This window comes from Aquarana catesbeiana, linkage group LG03 (genome assembly GCF_042186555.1).
Source record: "Aquarana catesbeiana isolate 2022-GZ linkage group LG03, ASM4218655v1, whole genome shotgun sequence".
NCBI lineage: Eukaryota > Metazoa > Chordata > Amphibia > Anura > Ranidae > Aquarana > Aquarana catesbeiana.
This window is the reverse complement of record NC_133326.1, coordinates 124,385,156-124,405,397: the sequence shown is the minus strand read 5'-3', so window position 1 is coordinate 124,405,397 and position 20,242 is coordinate 124,385,156. Positions and strand designations below refer to the sequence as shown.

The 20,242-nt window shown below is 37.8% G+C and overlaps 1 protein-coding gene across 3 annotated transcripts in view; it reads left to right on the top strand.

Annotated features, from left to right (window-relative positions):
• The window catches only part of DAPK2 (death associated protein kinase 2), a 144,473-nt gene that overhangs the window by 65,587 nt on the left and 58,644 nt on the right, over positions 1-20,242 (top strand). For all 3 annotated transcript variants that reach the window (XM_073619163.1, XM_073619161.1, XM_073619162.1), the window contains exons 4-8: positions 3,095-3,233; positions 7,648-7,777; positions 13,997-14,045; positions 14,133-14,159; positions 18,986-19,138. In XM_073619163.1, coding sequence (XP_073475264.1) covers positions 3,095-3,233; positions 7,648-7,777; positions 13,997-14,045; positions 14,133-14,159; positions 18,986-19,138 — 498 coding nt within the window. The remainder of the gene's footprint in view (positions 1-3,094; positions 3,234-7,647; positions 7,778-13,996; positions 14,046-14,132; positions 14,160-18,985; positions 19,139-20,242) is intronic.

Sequence of the window (20,242 nt, the reverse complement as noted above, 5' to 3'; positions counted from 1 at the left end):
TTACATTACTGTAGAGCATGATGTTCTATTAACTGTATACTGCATCAGTATAAAGAGAAATGACAATACATCTAACAGTTAATTTGTGAAATGGGCAGCCTATGGTATTTTTATTTTATTCTGTATCCTAAATTGTATAATTATATGTAGTTCATTATATAATGACAAATAAGCTTAGTACATAACAGCAAATAAGCTAAGTACATCTGTATTCAGTGTTACCACTTAACTAGAATAAGGAAATCACTTAAATGTGTTTTATGTCACCAAGAAAAGGGTACCTGGGCATTAATAGTTCACTAATTGGATAACATTGTTACATTTCACTGTCAGTTTTCCCCATTAATGTACAATGTAATAAATGCACTTCCTTTGGAAAACCCTATGTTAACAATTAGTAAAATGCTTTAGCTTTAACTGGTTGGATGTAGCATACAAAGCCGTATTTATCTTATCAATATATACCCATCATCTCCCTCTAATAATCGTTGTCTTTGTATGTACTGGGCAAAGGTTTTAGGTAGGCTTCAAGAAATGCTGTAAAGTAAAAATGCTTTAAAAAAGATAAACTTTTGTTGATTCTTATAAATTTACAAAATGCAAAGTGAGCAAACAGAAGAAAAATCTAAATCAAATCAATATTTGGTGTGACTACCCTTTGGCTTCAAACCAGCATCCATTCTTACACTTGCACACTTTGTACACTTGCACCAAGTCAGGGATTTTGTAGGATTAGAGTCAGATGTATGATTAAACAATTATGTCAAGCATGTGCTAATGATCATCAATTTCATATGTAGGTTAAAACACAGTAATTAACTGAAATAGAAACAGCTGTGCAGGAGGCTTAAAGGAACAGTCAAACTTCGCTACTGCTGTGGAAGACTGTTTCATGTAACAGGTCATACACAATGGCAAGAGTGAGCACAGCAACAAGACACAAGGTAGTTATACTGCATCAGCAAGGTCTCTCCTGGGCAAAGATTTCAGAGCAGATTGGGGATTTTAAGATGTGCTGTTCAAGCTCTTTTGAAGAAGCAAAAGAAACTGGCAACATTGAGGGCCGTAGACGCAGTGGTCAGCCAATGAATCTCAATACAGCAGATGAAAGACACATCGTGCTTACTTCCCTTCAACATCAGAAGACGTCCAGCAGTGCCAATAGCACGGAACGTGCAGAAACCAATAGGACCCAGGTACACCCATCTACTGTCCAGAGATGTCTAGCCAAAAGTTGTCTTCATGGAAGAATTGTAGTCAAAAAGCCATACATCAGATGTGGAGACGAGGGTAAGTGACTCCACTATGTATGAAAACATAGAAACGAGGGTGCAGAAAAATGGCAGCAGGTGCTCTGGACTGGTGAGCCAAAATTTGAAATACTTGCCTGTAGTAGGAGGTAGTTTGTTCACCGAAGGGCTGGAGAATGGTAGATTAATAAGTGTCTGCAGACAACAGTGAAGCATGGTGGAGGTTCCTTGCAAGTTTGTGGCTGCATTTCTGCAAATGAAGTTGGAAATTTGGTCAGGATCAGTGGTGTCCTCAATGCTGAGAAATACAGGCAGATTCTTATCCATCATGTCATACCATCAGGGAGGCAAATGATTGACCCCAAATGTATTCTGCAGCAGGACAATGACCCCAAACATACAGCCAATGTCATTAGGAACTTCAGCATAAAGAAGAACAAGGAGTCCTGGAAGTGATGGTTTGGCCCCCACGGAGCCCTGATCTCAACAGGCAGCCAACATCCACAGAAGATATGTAGTTAGTTCTCTAAGATGTTTGGAACAACTTATCTTCCAAGTTCCTTCAAACACTGTCTGCAATTGTACCTGGAAGAATCGATTCTGTTTCGAAGGCAAAGGATGATCACACCAAATATTGATTTGATTTGGATTTCTCACACCAAGTATTGATTTGATTTGGATTTTTCTTCTGTTCATTTGCTTTCCATTTTGTTAATTGATAAAAATAAACAATTAACACTTCTATTTCTGAAAGCATTCTTAATTTACAGCATTTTTTCAACCTGCCTAAAACTTTTGCACAGTACTGTGTGTATCTCGATATATACAGTATATATACTTATATTTTAAGCAGTAGCTGAGTATCAGTGTTCCTGTTTGTTTATAAAAATAAACCCTTCAGCCCCCTTTCCATTTTTTTTCCAAACCCCTCTTACCCTTTTCCAAGGATTTTCTTTCATCATAATACTCACAAGCCCAGCAAATCAAGCATTGCTCTGCAGTTTGATTGCTGCTCAACTGTCCCATATCACCATCTTCACCATCATCTATGACCCATGATTATGTGCCGGGGTACATGCGCTGTAGATTGCTGAGAAGCCTCCTGGGATGCATACAATGTGATATCCCAGGAAGCTGCGGACAGCCAGCTGACATTCCTCTTGCTTAGGTAAGGAAGCTGAAAATGTGAGGCCAAGTCCCGCCAAAAAGGTATTTCCAAAAATAAAATATGAAGGAGAGGAGGAAAATTATGGAAAATGACTGAAGAGGGTGAAAGTCCGCTTTAATCTATCGTTTGCTTTTCTTTCTGGTTTGCTGCGTGTGTTGGTTACAAACATGAATAGCAGAGTGTGTAGACATATGGAGGTCATTGTGGCAATGCAGCTAGTATTATACCACCAGAGTGCAAGCATCAAAAGTAGACAGCAGTAGAAGCTAATACACTTACTTTCTTTATAAGGGTTTCAAGTTTTAAATAGGTTTGATATGCATCTTAAGCTTTGCTGTTACATCTTCAGCTGTACCAGAAACGTGGCATGATATGTACTACTGTTAAAGGAGAGGTGCCACTTTTAATGTGATTTTCTTAGGAAATAAAATAATTTTGATTTCATGATTACTACTGTTAAAGGAGAGGTTCCACTTTTAATGTGATTTTCTTAAGAATTAAAATAATTTTGATTCTATGATTACATCTGTAACGTGATGCTTTAAAGCCTAGTTAAACATGTTTAGTTTAGCAGTCATTGGTGTTGATGGAGAAAAGTCGACCTACCATGTATTTGATTCTAGATCATTTATTACCAGTGCCTTACATAAAGTGTTTTTCTTTTGCCCCTGTTTAGGGTTTCAGGAGGAGAACTTTTTGATTTCCTGGCACAGAAGGAGTCACTAAGTGAAGAAGAGGCTACTAGGTTTATCAAACAGATCCTGGAAGGAGTTAATTACTTGCACACCCGTAAAATTGCACATTTTGACTTGAAGGTAAGAAACCCTACATAGTTACCAGCGTATAATGGCAATATTTAAAGTTCACAGTGGTCCATAACAGATAATTAGTACACAAAAAGTAAACCTTAATCCACAGTCTTATAGGAAGGCCTCACAATATAACCATTACCATAGCCCAATAGTTTTGGAAAAAAGTCTTACACTGTGGCGATACATTTAAAAGAAAATATTTCTTCCTAGTCACAAGTCACCTAGGTCTTTTAAATACACACAGAGCAGCCTTTTTCAACATTTTTAAAACAGAGGAACCCTTGAAAAAACGTTCTGGTTTTAGGGAACCCTTGCTAATAATTACCGTATTTACAGCGCAATGTACATTAATGGGATGGCCAATGAGAAAAATGCTCCTTACATTTGAGGTCAGTGGGAAGAATTCCTCTCTAACAGGCAGCTAAAATGAAGGCCTCTTGGGAAAGAGAGTCTTGACTGATGGGGGCATAGCCAGGAGGTGGGAGTAAGCAGTATGGAAGTCGTCACAGAGGATTCGATTGAGTCACGGGGTGATGGGGTTGGGCCTGAGCTCAATAAAAGACTGCCCCCAGGGAATTCTGGGCCTTTTGAAGAACATGTGGCTTTGAATGGTCTGTCACAGCTTTAGCAGTGTTTTTTTGACCTTGCCAGCATTTAAAGTTGCTGTAATGGGCTATGCATTTGATTGGATATTGGAAGTATGCTGTCTGTCCAGCACTTATGGTAAGGACAAGCCCTCTTTAGAATTTGTCTGGGTAATGTTAAAGTGTGCTCACAGTACAATTGTGACTGGCAGTGGTTTAAAGTGTTTACATGTTCTATGTAGGAAATTAAATAAAGCTGTGGTCTTGCCCTTTTCCAACTCAATGGTTGTAAGTGTGGTTTCTTATACAGTGGGCAAGTTTTTTTTAATGATGTTAATAGTTGGTTTTGCCTATGCCTATGTGCCTCAGCAGTCAGGATCATTGTTGTCTGTGGGAAGTTATTTGAGAGGAAGAAAGCTCCCTTGCTCAAGGAACCCCTAGCAACCTCTGGAGGAAACCTAGGGGTCTACGAAATCCTGGTTGAGAAAGGCTGACCCAGGGAGATAGATATCAGCAGCACGATCCATTCGGTGTTGAACATATTATGAGGCCACCTATAGGATTGTGCATTGCTTACTATTTGGGATCATTTACACTTTGCCATTCTTGTGCATTGTCTTAACACATGTACATTAATGCATGTTGTGTCACACATTACCGTGTATTGCGGTGAGGCAGCCAATGCATAACAGTGGACAAAAAACACACATGCACAATTATGTGATGCAGCACACCACAATATGCACAGGAGCACCTTACTATGTGTTATGGCATGCTGCAATGCATGCACATCACAGCTGCATTGTCTTAATGTGACCATCAAAATGAATGCAATACTGTATGTGTTAATGTACAAGTTACTGCAGCCCACTACAATGGAAAATGTAATTTGGCTCTAAACTTTAGGTCTGGCTTAAAACCAGATTGCAATTTCACTATGTAGCAGATGTATCAGACCATTGCCGAGAGACTTCTACTGCCACACAGAGAGCAATGATCTTTAAGCTAATTAAAGCTGTTTTTACCTTAAAGTGGATGTAAACCCGAAAAAAATGTTTTAATAAAGGCTTGCACCTTGTATAGTATAGGATTTCATGTCATCTGAGCTCAGTCTTGCCACAAAGAGTTAATCCGGCTCTGAGCAGTTCTCTTATATTTTTTCAGTGAGAGAAAAATGGTCAGACAGAGAAATATATGTCCGTTTCTCCCCCTTGCTCTGAGTGACAGGTAATTTTCCTTATCTCATTCATGAGCGAGCGTGAGAGAGGCATTATGTGTACTTTCCCAGTGTCATCATCCCCCTCTCTGAGCATCTCACAGCTGTTACCACAGCTCTCCAATACAGCCTGTGTTTTGTAGCACATGCGCAGGAGTCACAGGGGGGCTGTGAGCGCGCTCTGCTTATGTCCAGAATGCTCTGTGTCCCCTGTGCGCACACTTTACACATACCAAGCGAGAGGTTCGTCCTCGCAAAGCTGCCTGGCCAAAGGGGAGTGTAGAGGTGGGCGGGGAGTCTAGTGATGTCACGGCTCCACCCACTGAGCTCCGGAACATAGCACCACCCATGGATTTCGGAGATTTGTGGGGCTTGATGTGTGGTAGGGGGGTGTGCAGAAGGGGGTGATTTTTAAAAGGTAGGGATACATGCAGGAGTTGTATACAGATATACTTTTGAAAGGTGGCAATAGTTGATTATCATGAGTAGTGGGTTTACATCCACTTTTTAGTCTGAAAAGATTTTATTATGTCATAAAAAATAGATGTACATAGTATACAGATTCATAGTAACAATTTTTTTTAATTTTTAGGATATACATTAGCAACAGTATTTTATACAGTTGATGGTTTAAAGCATGGAACTTAGTCATGACAATTCTACCAATATACTTATAGCAATTACGTTCCTTCTATGCTTTTGGTTCCATATAGTACTGCTAGTAGGTTGGTAACAATGTACACGACACACTGAAAGTTCTAAATCAAAAGAGGAACTGTTAATGGACTATGTTCCTTCCAACGGGAAGGAAAAACTGAATGATACCTTTACTCACAACCGGACCCTGTTAGGTCACAACGGACCATATTGCTAATTAACCCCCAGGATAGAAAATTATAGAAATACACCCTAACTTTTAAAGTTGACTCAGGGCTTTGTATTATTGTGACACGGTATAGGTAGATGGTCACTACCTTTATGGAGCCAGAAGTTTACATTTGGAGTAGTCTATCAAGGACTAGCTGAGTCGGTGCCAAACCTGGAGTGTCCAGCCAAGGCTGCCAGATTTTGTAAAACGTATTAATCGCATTTCTGTGTTGATACGTCAGTTTTTCTTTAATTAGAATATTATTGACCTGTTCGATCCACTGTTTCGTTGTTGGGCTATGTGGTGATTACCATAGGTGAGCTATCTGCTTACGTGCAATATATAGTAATCTAGAAACTGCTATATTGGCCGGGGGGACAACAAATTCCTCGTCCACCGCACCCAACAAGCATGTAACCGGGTGTAATGGAACAATGGATGGATATATTTGTGATATGGTGTTAGTTACCTTACTCCAATATCTGAACAATTTCGGGCAGCTTACATCCACTTTAATGCATTCACTGCATTAAGGTAGAAAACCTTCCAATATATGTCCCCTTCCCCCCACCCATCTCTAAACACTTACCTGACTCCTCCACCAATCTAGCAATGTCCTGTGTGCAGCAGATGGTCTCTCTTTTCCTGCTATCACAGGATACACTAAGAGCAGCGGAAGTCATAGGCTCCTGCTGCTGTCAGCCAAATCCTATGAGGAGAGAGCGGAGAGCATGGCAGAGCCACGATGTGTATGTCTAAGGATACACACAGCAAAGCTTGGGCGCACACCCACAAGGGTGCCCCCTCAGAGGAGAGGAGGAAGGGACAGCACCAGTGGAAGACTCCAGAAGAGGTAAGGGACCGCTCTGTGTAATATCACTGCAAAGAGCAAGTAAGTATAACATCTTTTTTATTTTAATGAAGAAAAATTAAGGTTTACAATTACTTTGTTTAACAATTAGCTAATATAATAACAAATGTCCATTGGGCTTACACATTTACAGTATTGGTATACTGTATAGTAATACTGAAAATAAAGAACATATCCAGGAGTCTTCAGCTATGATTCACAATTTCCTGATTATATTTATTCCAATGGAAGGGATTATCATTATTACTTCACAAAATACAAATTTATGGAGGTTTTTCAAAGCTGAGCAGCACTAATCCTGAGTGTTGGGTTGGCAATAGTTGGGCAGATTTCTTCCAGAGAATGATGAGCAACGAGACATCTGCCAATCCTCCCAACATGCCGGGACACATCGCAGTGTAGCTTTTAATTTAGCTAATAAATGGAAGCAGCACTGGTGATAAAACACATCCTTACCTGACAAAAGAAGTGAATCGAGTCAATCAGCAAAATGAAATTTCCCTGTGTATATAATAATCATGCCTAATGACTGGAATCAGCATGGAATCAAGCCGTATATGTTAACACCTAGAAATTTCCTGTATGTTTTCCATATATATTAGTAGTTACAATGGGTAATATTGCAAACCAACTATGTAGTTTGCACTTAAATTTTGAATTTCTGTAGGGGAAAGACAGCTGTAGATAAACAGGTCCAACTTATATAGGATGATTTGTTTAATCTATGTGTATCACCCAAGGCCAGTCACTTCACTGGGTATATGTGAGGGTTTACAACCACTTTAAGTAAGTAAATTACTGCCCAATTTAACTTTAAGGTGATATAATGTGAAATTCCACTTACTTGCTTGATTCTAATATATTTCTTTTTTTTTCAGCCAGAAAACATAATGCTGTTGGATAAAACAATTCCTGTACCCCACATAAAACTTATTGACTTTGGTTTGGCACACAAAATTGAAGATGGAGTAGAGTTTAAGAATATTTTTGGTACACCGGAATTTGTAGGTTTGTATTAACTTTATTTTTTATATATATGTGACCATGAAAATATTTGCAGTGTATTCCAAATACTGTGCTATTCTCTAGATGTGGTTCCTAATACATGTGGCTTGTCCCCTTAAAAAAATTACATAATAACATAAGTGACTTTGAACATATACAAAAACCCTTCATAATAAATTACATCAAATACAGGACAATATGTGACCATATTAATTCTGTGATCTTAACCATGCCCCTGATAACTTCCACTTGTCACCATGTATGGAGATTGCCGACCGGCACCTGGTACATCATTTACCTGTACAGAGCACATTTTGTCCATTGAGAATGTGAATTTTAACCTGCTTATTAATATACTCTAATTTACACTATTGGGAGCGTTTCACTGTGATTTTTTTATGTGGCTAATTGAATGAATAATGAATACCTGGAGTAGATGGAGGATACCATATTGTCCATAGGGGACTATCCACATTTCTGGACGCTGTTTGATCACTCATAATATGGGGGTCAATATTTCTTGGTAAGGTTGAGTCTTATCACAGTGGTGATGTGGAATCACAGACCCAATTTCTGAGTATTTTTTGGATTGCACTTCTGGAAAAATTTCTAGTGTTTATTGGACGTTTGGATAGACTAAATTAAAAGCATTTTATGCACATGTTGGTTTTGGTTGCATATTATGGTCACATATTATCCCGTATTAGATGTTTTTTATTGTGGAAAAGTGATGGTGCAGCGCTAGTAACAATTTGAAATTTAAATGGGTGATCTAAAGTGCATAGATAACCTGACACACATCTAAATGTATCAAAGTTAGAATAATTGCGAATATATCAAACTAACAGTATACATGTACAATATTGAAATAATGATAAAAGGTGATTAAACCAATATATACCATACATATAAATGCAGTGATATCAGGTGATTAAACCAATGTATATCATACATATAAAATGCTGTGATATCAGGTGATTAAACCAATGTATACCATACACATAAAATGTAGTGAACAACTTATTATAAACTCAAAAGCAATAATAGAAAAAATTAATAAAGGAAAAAGTCCACTGAATGAGAAAGAGTGTTTGATGAAATGGAAATGTCCAAAACATATGTATCTTGACACCCCAAATGGTAATTTTCAAGCCACCGCTGAACGTGCATGAAAAGGGGAGATGGAGCACCGCCACCAGTATCACTGAGGCTTACCGGAAAGTATGGATTCAATAGGACATACGCCCTATGAATCAAACAGACTTGTCTGTGATTCTTCACCAAAAATAGTAGAGAACGGATGGATATAGGCGTTGATACAATTGGATAAAATAATCTTCTCACAAGGACCACCAGTCAACAAGAAAGGAAGCTCCAAGATATATAAAACGTCATGTGGATTCAAACATATAGGGCCAAAAAGGAATAAAAGACGCACATAGCGTGAATCCACATAACACACAATTTATTATTAAAAATTAAAGATTTACACTCACATTTTAGAAGAGGTAAAACAAGCGGCTTATTAATCGATAAAATGACGCAATGGGAACAGCAGGCTCGAACCGATGAATTTCATCCACAAAGATATCGTCTGGGGTGTCATCCTGCCTGTCCCACTGAATATATATATATAAAATATCCAATAAATTTAGGAGACAAACCTGTGCGTGCTTGTCCTAATTGTTCCTGTATTTCTACTGTGGACAAAGATGGCGGCATGGCTTGAGTTTCAAGCCTCACTGTGGTATCATCACAACGTATGGTAACAGGAAAAAGGAAATGACACGTGCCACTCCAAGCCTCGCTCTGAAGGGCTAAGGATGGAGTGTATCAAAGATGGCAACATGGATTGAGTTTCAAGCCTCACTGTGGTATCATCACAAAATATGGAAACAGAAAAAAGGAAATGACACGTGCCACTGTAAGCATTGCTCTGGAGGGCTAAGGATGGAGGGTATCAAAGATAGCAACATGGCTTGAGTTTAAAGCCTCACTGTGGTATCATCACAACATATGGAAGCATAAAGAATTGATGTCCCATTCTACAAAAATACAAAAAGTCTCGAGGCGAGACACTAGTCTTGAGACTTTTTGGATTTATGAATTACAGTGCCACTCCCCCAGGGAATTAATGTAGAATGGGACATCAATTCTTTTATAAATAAATCATAGAGGTCCTTACTGTACTCTACTGTCTGTACAACATAGAGTTTTTTTTTAGGATTATGAGGTCACAATACTTACTTTCTATCCATCTAATATTGTTAAGTTGTTGGATTCCTTATGGATTTTTATTTTAGTCAATAGGTCTATTTTCATATATAGTTAATATTTAAGGGTGATCTTTTTCCTTTCAGATTGTATTGATTTTATGCATATATTTTCCAATGTGGTTTTATGTAATTCACTGATATTTGTATTTATGCTTTATCATAATTTTTAGGATTCAACCCAGTGTGGTACAAAATGGAAAAAATCCTAAATTTTGTATTAATATATATATTAATATGTGCAGATTCATATATAACACATACTTTGCACCTACCTTTTGGGTAGTGCTTCGCATATATTCAGATATTTAGTCTGTTTTTCATTAAATTGGTTGTATTGATTGCATGTATATCAATCAACAATAATCAAACCAACCATTACTATTGAGGGTATACACAATTTATATTTACATACAGTATATGAGTTGTTTGCCCATGTGATAACACCACTCAAGTATTATGACATATGTTTCTTGTTCTCTAATTTATTTTCCTTTTTTTAGTTTATTTCTTACTGGGACGCACTGTTTATTTTTCAATATAACAATTAGGTCTGTACAAGCCTCGATCAATCAAAACAAGGCTTGGAGTTTGTTGTTCTGCGTTCCAGATACCATTTCCGGTCTTTTAACATAAGTCACTTCCGTTTTTTTGCGCCTGCTTATTCCCAGCCATCTATAGCGAGGCTTGGCTTTTGCCCGGATGTGCGTTCCACCTGCGCACTTCCTATTTGTTTTAATATGTCATTCATAACTTTTTTAATTCATTTATCTTTTCGTTTTAGTCCTGGCCTTCCTAGTGGGTCTATTTAGACCTATCCTACTTAGTTCTAATATGTAATTCCATGTTTCCAACCATTTTTTGTTTCCAGTCAATTGATACACTCCATCCTTAGCCCTTCAGAGCGAAGCTTGGAGTGGCAAGTGTCATTTCCTTTTTCCTGTTTCCATATGTTGTGATGATACCACAGTGAGGCTTGAAGCTCAAGCCATGCCGCCATCTTTGCCCACAGTGGACATACAGGAACAATTAGGACAAGCGCACACAGGTTTGTCTCCTAAATTTATGGGATATTTTATATATATATATACGCAGTGGGACAGGCAGGATGACACCCCAGACGATATTTTTGGGGATGAAACACGTCGGCTCGAACCTGCTGTTCCCATTGCGTCATTTTATCGATTAACAAGCGCTTGTTTTACCTCTTCTAAAATGTGAGTGTAAATCTTTAATCTTTAATAATAAATTTTGTGTTATGTGGATTCACTCTATGTGCGTTTTTTATTCCTTTTTGGCCCTATATGTTTGAATCCACATGACGTTTTATATATCTTGGAGCTTCCTTTCTTGTTGACCGGTGGTCCTTGTGAGAAGATTATTTTATCCAATAGTATCAACGCCTATATCCATCCGGGCGCTACTATTTTTGGTGAAGAATCACCAACAAGTCTGTTTGATTCATAGGGGGTATGTCCTATTAAATACATACTTTCCAGTAAGCCTCAGTGTTATTGGTGGCGGTGCTCCATCTCCCCTTTTCATGCACGTTCAGCGGTGGCTTGAAAATTACCATTTGGGGTGTCAAGATACATATGTTTTAGACATTTCCATTTCATCAAACACTCTTTCTCACTCAGTGGACTTTTTCCTTTATTAATTTTTTCTATTATTGCTTTTGAGTTTATAATAAGTTGTTCAGTGCATTTTTTGTGTATGGTATACATTGGTTTAATCCCCTGATATCACTGCATTTATATGTATGGTATATATTGGTTTAATCACTTGATATCATTATTTCAATATTGCACATGTATACTGTTAGTTTGATATCTACACAATTATTCTAACTTTGATACATTTAGATGTGTATCAGGTTATCTTTGCACTTTAGATCACACATTTAAATTTCAAATTGTTACTAGCACTGCACCATCACTTTTCCACTTTTACTCTTTGCAATTGTCATTTGCGGTGCTGGCAGCTTCCCCCCCTTTGTTTGGACAGCGCGGTAATTAGCACATTTTTTTCAATGTTTTTTTATGTGAAGAGTCTTTTGAATGCACTCAATGTCACATATGTTATATATGCACATTTTATAGAGGAAAAGGCCCATTTATCAGGGAGCACATCTAGAAAACAGCAAAACATGAATACACTATATTTATACAGTATATCTTACATCTGGATATTGTGCTTTTCCCTTGGGGTATTTTTGCTGAAGTGCGGCATTGGGTCATTATATATTTGAATGAAAATAATGAATTGATACACATAAACTACAGCCTCAGTTACAACACTAGAGTATAAATCTTTTTTCCTGATTCTTGTTTTATACTATTGGGGTTTTGAAGCACTGCTTTAGTTGATACAAATCATATTCTCTCTATATATATATAAATAGATAGCTCTCTTTATACTGCAGATGATATCAACATATATAATTGTGCCTAAAGATCTCACTGGTATAAGTGCCAATCCCAATTGATAAATTACAAATAAATACAACCATTGGGGGGGGGGGGGACTTTGAGGTACCAATAACCATTGACAAATGTTTACAAAATTATAAAGATTTTATTAAAGCATAATTAAAAACATCCCACGCTTTTCAACTCGAGGAGTCCTCTTCAGGGGATGTTATAACTCATTTGATTCGAAACATGACTATTCAATCAAGAAACAAGCTAAGGCAAGAGAGATACAGCCAGTGGATATAAAAAAAATTGATTGTATATGGCTCAATAGCAGTAAGTATGTTTCAGAGGAAATATTATGAATCATCTAAGCCAAACAAAGCTTGAATATTGAGGGGATCTCCTTAAGCAAATCATATAGGGAAAGACAAAAGGATCCCTTCCCAAATAGTGAATGAACAAAGGTTTCTTTAAGCGTATTACACCACCAGAATTTGTATGTGCTGTAGGCAACTACTCTAAACCATTGTCTCTGGCCACTGAGCCAAGCTTTGGCTTAGATGATTTATAATATTTCCTATGAAACATACTTACTCCTGTTGAGCCATATACAATCACATTTGTTTTATATCCATTCGCTATATCTCTCTTGCCCTGGCTTGTTTCTTGATTGAATACTCATGTTTCAGATCAGGTAAGTTATAACATCCCTTCCTGAAATATACTTGCCTCTGTTGAGCTGTGTGCGGTTAAATTACTCCAATATCTGCTGGCTACATTTCTTTTTTGGTCCCAATTTGACTCATGATTGAGCTCCTCTCCCTTGTGCTATCCATTGATATATGGGCATTTGGATATCCTCCGGCAATGCTATAGGATGCTCAATCTCTTGCTGATGTTTTAACTTACTACTATCTCTGTCCACCAGAACCCTCTGAAGAAGACTCTGAGTTGAAAAGCATAGGGATCACCATTGTGCTTCGCAGCCCTTGTGGCAGACCTAGAGTAACATGTGTTATATCTTTATTCTACATTGGATATAGTGGTCCTTTTTCCCTTTGATGTTTTTAATTATGCTTTAATAAAATCTTTATAATTTTGTAAACAATTGTCGATGGCTATTGGTGCCTTAAAGTCCCCCCCCCCATGGTTGTATTTATTTGTACTGTAGATGTAATAGACGTATGTCTTCAGCTCAACTTACCACATGTCAACTATCAAACAGATAACAGGCCTATTATGTAAACAGTGCAAAGTGCAGTTATGGTATACCGCATTTAGTAACCAATCAGTTTTCAGTTTACTGAAGTCTGAGCAGTTAATAGAAAATGCCAGACTGCTAACTGTTACCATACTTCATCCATCATTAGGGCTCTTCTATTGATCGATTTAAAAATATTAATTTTGTACTGAACTAGTAGCAGCTGTTTATATTCCATCCATATAGCTTAGCAACCACTACTGCACATTTCAGAGTCCTTCAGAGCACAAGCTATTCTATGTAACCATTACTGTAATTATTGTTGTTACAGCTCCTGAAATAATCAATTATGAGCCACTTGGTCTGGCAGCAGATATGTGGTAAGTTTGCATATAAATAAGTCACAGATGTCAAATGAGAATGCTCTTTAATGAAGGATATAATATAAACATCATTTTCTGTTTTAGGAGCATTGGAGTGATCACCTATATATTGTGAGTATCTGGCTTATTTCAATCAGTTTTTAGAAAACTAAAATGCCGAAATTATAGTTACAACCATTTTACATACAAACATATTAAACAGACCAATACAAACAAATATGATAGAAGTAAAGAATCTGAGAGTCTTGTTAAGTATCCATATAGTACAATAGTAAGGTCCCATTCACACCTGAGCATGTTGTATTTCGAAGCTCCCAAAATCTCACCATCCAAAATTTCATGATTTCGATGTGCATGTTCACACCTGAGTGCAGTGACACTTAAATCTTGACACTTGTAGCTTAAAAACTGCATGAGCTTTTTTTGGGCTACAAGCTTCAAACCTTTTGGGCCCCACTAGACTTTAGTTGGAGCACCTGAAAAACATGGGAAAAAATATGTAAAAGCACATGCTGCTCCCTTTTCCCCTAGTAACTAGATTTACATTGGTTAAAAATAATTTTACATCTATATGATAGATAATATTCAATGTTAGAAAACATGCTCTTAGAGTTTATATACAATACAGTTTCTTTTTTCTTTTTTTTCCTTCTATTTATTTGGACTCTATTGACCAAATAGTAATATGTCAGACAATCATCCAGACCAAGTGATGCTGTTAACACTGATCTTTTTAATAATTAGCATATAAAGAAAATTTTGACACTGGGGAGGCTGCAATCAAGGGCCTCGGGTCCAATGGACTTGCATGGAACAAGGCCTTAGTTCTAAGCTTCTGAGTAAGTCAGACAAATATGTGAAACCGAAAAAACCCAGGAGTCACCTGCAGGGAAACTAAACATAAGGGCCTCATTAAATATGTATTTTTTATATAAAGACAAGAGAAATGTGTGGGTGAGAGAGTAGGATATGATGGGGAAAAGGAGGAGGGGAAAAGAAGAAAGAGAATGAAGGTAAGAAGAATAAAATAAAATAAATTAAAAAAGGGTGTGGGGGGGGGGGGTAGAGGGTGCTGGGGGGAAACAAATAGGTAGGTAATTAAACAAGAAAGGGGAGAAGATGTAGTCCACTTAGGTGGAGTCCGATGTGGCAAGATCCCAAAATCTCTCAGAAAAGATGAATTGAATCCAGTAAGACCACGTTTTGTTGAAGCAAGCTTCTTGCTTACGTAAGGAGGCTGTAAGGTCCTCCATATGCCAAATATCGTTCTTCCTGTTGATCTAATGTCTGACTATGGGTGGTAGTGGGTTTTTTATTATGCTGGGATGCATGCCTTGGTTGCGTTTACGAGTTGTCTCACCAAAGAGTTATGATTACAATATAATACATTTTCTTAATGCTGACTAGACAGTGCATGCATGTTGAGCAAATGAAAGACAATTAAAACAATATCCTCACTGACTTGCAACCAGAATTCCTTAACCTCCCTGGCGGTATGATTATTTCGGATTTTAGGTGCTGAAAGCGGTACCATTATTTTGCATGGAAATTTGGCGTTTTATATTGTAGGTCTGTAAATCTTAACAATAACACACTTAAATCTGTCCAAACCAGAGTCTAGTAGATATCCCGGGTATGATAAAGTTTGAAACACAAAAACATAAATTATAATATAATAAATAAAAATAAATAATTAAAAAAAATTTAAAAAAATAGTAATAAAATAAATTTCCCCACAATTCACTATCGCTCAATTCTGCAAGTGTTCTAATTTATTATCGCTGTTTTCTAGCTGGTCTAAAGCCACTTTTGACGTAAAGGGACACTTTTTGGTTGCTATGGACAATCTCCAGTTTCCAGGCAGAAAGAACAGTGTATATCATGTAAAACTGCATGCAGGGCATGGGCCAGAGCACTGGGGACAAAAGGGATGTGAAATCATTTCATACAGTACTGTAATCTGTAAGATTACAGTACTGTATGTGTTATGATTTTGACAGTTTTTTGAATTTGCCGCCAGGCTCCGCCCCCGTGCGTCGCGCCGCTCGCAGGGAACGGAGCCTGGCACGGAGAGGCTTCGGAGGAGGACGGAGCCCTCGGACACTGCGGGGGACATCGCAGGATCCCGGGGACAAGGTAAGTAACGCCGCCCCAGGATCCTGCAATGCGATCCCGAGTGTGGCTCGGGGGTTACCGTTAATGGTACTGAATTTTAACCCCGAGCCACACTCGGGAAAACCGCCAGGGAGGCTACAGTCTAGGAACCCTAGCTTGGATGCTTGTTCCCTACATTGAATACATTTAGCCTAAGTGACCTATAATCATTTTAACCAGCTTCTTGAGCTGGGCCTTTGGGAGTTGTTGGCCCTCTTTTCTCTTTTTCTTTCTTTTTTACTGCCCCTTGTTTCCAAAGCCACCCCCTTCTTACTGCCCCTCTCTCTCCCCACCTCACTTTCCTTTCACCTATTGCCATGAATGACCTTTTTTTTTTTTTTTTTTGCATCCAAATTTGCATGTAGAGCATGGAATGTGGGCCATCTATTTTGATATTCCAAATGTTTTATATTGTATTCTGTTTCAATATTTTTTATTGTTTTTGAAAAAGCACAAATCAGTACAAACATGCATGGAAGACAAAGGTCTAAATAAAGCACCATACAGTATAGTTCATCCAGATGGGGCATGAACCAGATTCTTATCAACAACACAGCAAGATAATACAGAAATAAATTGCTACGATATATGTAGATAAGAATATATAGTGGATAAGGAACTACAGTCTTGAGTTCAAAACATTTAAAGAGTAATGTTTTATATTGTATTCTAATTACCTAATACTAGCTATTTGCTTTCCTGTATGTCTGTTACTTACTACACCTTGCAAAATTTTGATTTCTGGTTTCTGACAGGTTGGCTCAGCCCCTGCACAGGCAATACTGGTGTTTTGTGTCTTGAAAATAAAATAGAAAGACAATTAAAATAAACAATAAAGCCACCAATGATTTACCTGGAACTATATATTTAGGTTGAGCAAGCTATGTAACTTTATGAGCATTAAAAAACATCTTGAATTTATTAATTTCAGATAATTTCATATATGTCTCTCTTAAACACAATAATGTATAATTTAAGTGTGAACAGTTTCAAATTGTTGTAATTAGTGATTTTTCAAAAATTACACCCAATGCATGTCGTGCAGCTATTCAACACAACACTATTCTAAACTTTCTTCTACTTGGGGAAAGTTGCTGAAAATTATTGAAGAATATAGATTAAAAGGTTAATAAACATTATTTATTTTTTTAAATTTAAATAACAAACATGTTATATTTACCTGCTCTGTGCAGTGGTATTGTAAAGAGTGGCCCTGAACCTCCTCTTCTCAGGTCCTCCACCAGCCCTGTCCACTACTCCTCTCCTGTGTCTGCCTCCATAGCAAGTGCTGAGTTGGGCTCTGTGTGTCCATAGACACATGGATCTCGGCTTGGCGGAGCCCCCTACTCTTCACTGGATTTGATTAATTGGCTCCTGCTGCTACCTCCATGTCCAGTAAGGAGAAAGGAGAGAGCACTGATGCTGCTCACGAGCACAACGCTGGATTGAGATCTGGCTCAGGTGGGTATTTAGGGAGGCTGGAGGGGGCTAATCTTGGAAGGTTTTTTTTCCTTAATGCAGAAAATTCCTAAAGGTAAAGAAACCTACTGCTTTTACAACCACTTGGTGAGTGCCAACCCATTGCATATCATCAGTGGTATACTTGCCTCTCTCTTCCTACCTGAGCCCCTTATATAGTACACATTGTTACTGGCATGCCAACTAGACAAGAGGTCTTTACCAGGATGCTGTGCATAATCGAGTCATTAGTCAGTTTACATTGCTTGTAAAGGTGGTTTAGCATTTATTTGGTGGAAATCCTTCACTTGACAACATGGCTTGGAAAGGAAAGGCCATCTTCATGTTTTTTTTTGAGGACATAAGAGACTCTCCTGCCAATTACCTTTCTCAAGCCTGGATAATTTTTAGGGATGTCTGCACTACTAAAATGAATGTGTATTGAATAAAGAACATATATCAGTTGGGTAAAATCAAAAATATTCTGGTTGTTGTTGCTCATCACACGAAGAAGAGACAAAGCCATTGGACAGGTTTCTTGTGGAAGCCACCTGCCTGCTGTATGTCTTCCGTTCTGCAGATTCATAAGGCATACTACTGTATGGCAGAGCTCCATTATACTGTACATGTATGATTTGGAGGACAAACAACTTGTCATAAATTTGTTGGGGACAAAGGGTATTCCCATGAAGAGGATGTGAATGGTAAGAAAGAATGGACAGTCTTAGAGCTTGTTCATGTACTATCTTATTCAAGAACTATCTGTAGCTCCATATCTGGTCCAGACATATTCTGTAGATTTAGAAATAGGGTTTGAATCTGTTAACAGTAATGCAGCTTTACCCAGGATCATTGTCAGAGCTTGGGATTATTTGGTGCATAGTTCTTGAAACCCTACAAATGATAAGTGGTTATTAAAGGGGTAACTGGAAAAGGAGAATTTTCAGTACATATATCCTTGTTTGGAAGGTATGAATGACCATGCAGAGCAGATATCTGAGAGATGAGTATTTAAATGATTAAACTATAATTAAAGGCAAAACTTTTTTTTTTACTTTTGGGTAGAGTGGAGAGGGATTAGAACAACTAGTTCTGGTGACTTTGGGGGTCCTTAAAGAAATCCCTTAATTTGCAGGGATTTCCTCTTTCTTCCAGTTTTGGCTGTGGGACAGGAAGTGAAGGGAAATCTCCCCAATGGGACAAAGGTGGCTAAAAAAAACTGACAGGGGTTATAACCTTCCCTTAATCTAAAATGAAAAGAAAAGTTTTGCCTATAGTTCTACTTAGTGCTAATTGTTTATATTTTATGTAATTGTATCATTCAGGCTGAGTGGAGCATCGCCATTCTTGGGAGAGAATAAGCAGGAGACTCTCTCTAATATTACTGCTGTTAACTATGAGTTTGATGAAGAATTCTTCAGCCACACCAGTGATCTGGCAAAAGACTTCATCAGGAAGCTTCTTGTGAAGAACACAAGGTGATATAAATGTCCATGTTATGTTAATGCCACTTGAGTACACCCAAGGAAAAAAAATTGGATAACTAGAATGAAAAATCCATTATATTTAAGTGGCTTTCCAGGATAACCTTTACGGCACTTAAAACTGTCCCGCCCCCCTCCTAACACCTATGCTTACTAACTTGTGTAAGAAAGATGTGCACACCTACTTGTTTTTGGGCTACTCTGGTCCAGTCACATAATCCTGCTCCCCTGAGTCAGCCAGCATCTCTGCAGGGGAAAGGAGGGAGTGCCGACAGCAGATGGGCCATAGTAAGCCTATAGGTGACGTCACTGCTCCAGGCTGTACTAGCCTTGTTGAGCGCTCTCTCCTATCCCCCATAGCTGGCGTTGGCTGCCACAGAGGAGATCACGAGAATGAAGTGGTGCGCTCCTAAAAATAGATAAGTATAAACTGTACATCTTTATTATGCAAGTTAGTAAGCATAGGTGTTAGGAGAGGGGAGGGGACAGTAATTAGGGTATCCCAGAATTCAACTTTAAGGATAATGTTTATCTTGTTTATATGGATTACCAGTTTTGTTAAAATAAAAATGAAAGGGTATAAATATGGTATATTTACCGTAATTTACTGTCATTTCTAAAAATGCATTTAATTTCACTGAAAATTAATTCAATATTTAATTTTTGTTTGGTTCTGTAGAAATTTCAATAAAACCGTTTATAACACAATTTATGCCCCTAGTGTTCAGAAGAAACATGTATTAAAGTATAACTAAAAGCAAAACTTTTTTTTCAGAATGGGATTAGAACACCTATTAGGTTTTTATTGCAGTCTGTGCCCCCCGTTAGGGAGATTCACCATGGAAAAAGATTTTGCCTATAGTTCTACTTTAAATCTTTACCCTATATTATTTAGGGGCTCTCGAGCCCTCAAGTGTAAAGTTGTGGGAGCAGCAACTAAATTAAAGCATATCTAAACCCCAAAAAATGTAATTTAGTGTATTGCAGTTTAGTAGTCCTTAGATGTCCAAATTTTTCATTATTAATATTATTGTTATACAGGATTTATATAGAGCCAATAGTTTGCGCAGTGCTTTAAAACATGAAGACAGACAGTAC